The following is a 2,741-nucleotide window of genomic DNA, read 5'->3' as shown; positions in this document are numbered from 1 at the left end:
AGCTAGCGGGTGCCGCGTGCGCTCCCAGCTCCCCGCTAGCTAGCTTAATACCAGTCGTCATCCTCCTCGTCCGGCGGCAGCCCCAGCAGCACACGCTTGAGCTCCTCCTGCTCCTGCGCCTGCTCCTCTTGGGTGCCATTGAAGTGCGACCGCGCCCAGTCTATCACCATGCAATGCCGCTCCGCCGCCACAGCGCCGCTCGCCACCACGTCACCTGCGCCCGGCCCTCCGCCTCCATCGCTTGCCACGCTGCCCGTCACGCTGCCCTCCGTGCCGCGCACTGCGCTATCTGCTGTTGCGGCCACGCCCCCGCCGGCAGCCTCCGCCGCGTCGCCGCCGCCATTGCAACTGCCACCGCCACCCCCACCGCCCCCACCGCCCCCGGCGACTACCGGCGGCAGCAGCAGGATGTTCTCGAGCCGCAGGTCGCCGTGCAGCAGGCCCGGGCAGGCGGCGTGAGTGGCGCACAGGGCGCGCCTTGCTGCGGTGCAGACCTCCTCGGGCAGCGGCTGCGGCATTTCCGACAGCGGCACGGCGCCCTCGATGTACTGCAGGACTAGGAACCGATAGCCCAGTGGCACCCGCATCTCGCCGGAGTGCAGCAGCCGCGGGATGGCGGACCCCTGCACAGCTGCCAGGGCCAGGTACGCCTGCTCCTCCTGCCAGCACCTTTCCAGGTTCTCCCAGTCAAACACCTTGACGACGGCGGGCTCGCCGCCACATCTGCCGACAAATACGAAACCGTCAGCGCCGCTCCCCAGCCTGCCGTCAATCTCAAGCCGGCGGGCGACCTTCGTTGCCGCCGCAGTTGCCGGCGCTGCCGCGTCCTGGCCCAGATCGTCTGGATGCTCCATGTCAGCGCCTGCAGCAGCTGCCGTCGTCATGGCGCCCGTGGCCATCACAGCAGCGGCGGCTGTAGCGGAGTCTGCAGCAGCTGCAGCTACAGGCCCACTGGGCTCCGGCGGCAGCCCCAGCAGCACGCGCCTGAGCTCCTCCTGCTCCTGCGCCTGCTCCTCTTGGGTGCCATTGAAGTGCGACCGCGCCCAGTCTATCACCATGCAATGCCGCTCCGCCGCCACAGCGCCAGTCGCCGCCGCGTCGCCCGTGCCCGGCCCTCCGCCTCCATCACTTGCCGCGTTGCCCGTCACGCTGCCCACCGTGCCGCGCACTGCGCTATCTGCTGTTGCGGCCACGCCCCCGCCGGCAGCCTCCGCCGCGTCGCCGCCGCCATTGCAACTGCCACCGCCACCCCCACCGCCCCCACCGCCCCCGGCGACTACCGGCGGCAGCAGCAGGATGTTCTCGAGCCGCAGGTCGCCGTGCAGCAGGCCCGGGCAGGCGGCGTGAGCGGCGCACAGGGCGCGCCTTGCTGCGGTGCAGACCTCCTCGGGCAGCGGCTGCGGCAGTTCCGACAGCGGCACGGCGCCCTGGATGTACTGCAGGACTAGGAACCGATAGCCCAGTGGCACCCGCATCTCGCCGGAGTGCAGTAGCCGCGGGACGGCGGACCCCTGCACAGCCGCCAGGGCCAGGTACGCCTGCTCCTCCTGCCAGCACCTTTCCAGGTTCTCCCAGTCAAACACCTTGACGGCGGCGGGCTCGCCGCCACATCTGCCGACAAATACGAAACCGTCAGCGCCGCTCCCCAGCCTGCCGTCGATCTCAAGCCGGCGGGCGACCTTCGTTGCCGCCGCAGTTGCCGGCGCTGCCGCGTCCTGGCCCAGATCGTCTGGATGCTCCATGTCAGCGCCTGCAGCAGCTGCTGTAGTCATGGCGCCCGTGGCCATCACAGCAGCGGTGGCTGTAGCGGAGTCTGCAGCAGCTGCAGCTACAGCCCCACTGGGCTCCGCGACAAGCGCATCGCCCTGCTGCAGCGTGCGGCCTGGGGCACCGCCGCCCGAAGATGGCCTGCAAGCAAGCAATGCATTTGACGGCAAATCAGTATTAGCACACGACAATGTTATGAGCTGTATATGAAAGCTGAAGAAGTCAAGGCTGCCCTGCTGGAATCGTGTACGTACCCCTTGCTGCAAGCTGTAAGCAAGCAGTAAGCAAGTCCAGAGCACGGTCAGGCGGTCCACTAATGACATCGCTGCCTCCGCCACCGCCATCGCCACCGCTGGCACTGCCGTCGGGGTTGCTGCCCAGGCGCAACAACACGTTCCCAGGCGCAACAAAACATTCCCTTCCCCCCGCCTTCCGCCCCTTGTTCCTGCCCGCCTCACCTCCTGCTCCACGCCCTGCCGCCCGCTGCGTCGCCGGCTGCGGCCTCAGCCTCGGCGGCCACATCCGCACAGCCCTCCTCCTCCGCCTGCCTGCTGTACCCCAACCCCAGCCCGTCATGCAAGAAGTTGCTATCGTTCTCGCTAGCAGAGCTATCGCGCTCCGAGGCGCTGCAACCGGAGTCGCTCATGGTGTCGCAGATGATTTCGCGGGAATCCTCGCGCAAACACCTTGAATCCTAACGCTTAAGCGTTATGTGTGGTGGCATGCCTCAGATGCAGCAAAAAGCGGACTCTATGACAGGCTTGCAGAATTGGCGGGTTCAACGCGCGGGCTCGCGGGTGCTTGCTAGGATACTACAAGGCTTGCTAGGCACCTATCTTGACAGTCTCCAGACATTAATCTTAATGACACCAGACAGCAATCGGCCATTTCGGCCCCAGCAGTCATCCGAGCCCGCGCCATGGGACAGGTCGGTGAAGTCCCGTAGAGTGCAGCTGATTCCCAGACCCCAGCAG

General features: G+C 67.3%; 1 protein-coding gene across 1 annotated transcript; it reads right to left on the bottom strand.

Moving 5' to 3' along the window:
* Positions 1-2,613, bottom strand: CHLRE_19g750297v5 (uncharacterized protein). The gene is made up of 2 exons (XM_043072834.1): positions 2,226-2,613; positions 1-1,908 (listed from the first exon to the last, which is right to left on the bottom strand). The coding sequence occupies exons 1-2, from the start codon at positions 2,411-2,413 to the stop codon at positions 45-47; spliced, it is 2,052 nt and encodes a 683-aa protein (XP_042914210.1). The 5' UTR covers positions 2,414-2,613; the 3' UTR covers positions 1-44.
* Between the last annotated feature and the right edge of the window lie 128 nt (positions 2,614-2,741).

This window comes from Chlamydomonas reinhardtii, assembly GCF_000002595.2.
Source record: "Chlamydomonas reinhardtii strain CC-503 cw92 mt+ unplaced genomic scaffold scaffold_19, whole genome shotgun sequence".
Taxonomy (NCBI): Eukaryota; Viridiplantae; Chlorophyta; class Chlorophyceae; order Chlamydomonadales; family Chlamydomonadaceae; genus Chlamydomonas; species Chlamydomonas reinhardtii.
This window is presented reverse-complemented; position numbering and strand designations above follow the sequence as displayed.

Coding starts and splice junctions, on each gene's coding strand:
- CHLRE_19g750297v5 (XM_043072834.1), bottom strand. CDS start 2,413: ATGAGCGACTCCGGTTGCAGCGCCTCGGAGCGCGATAGCTCTGCTAGC. Junction 1,909..2,225: donor GGCAGGGCGTGGAGCAGGAG/GTGAGGCGGGCA, acceptor GCTTGCTTGCAG/GCCATCTTCGGGCGGCGGTG.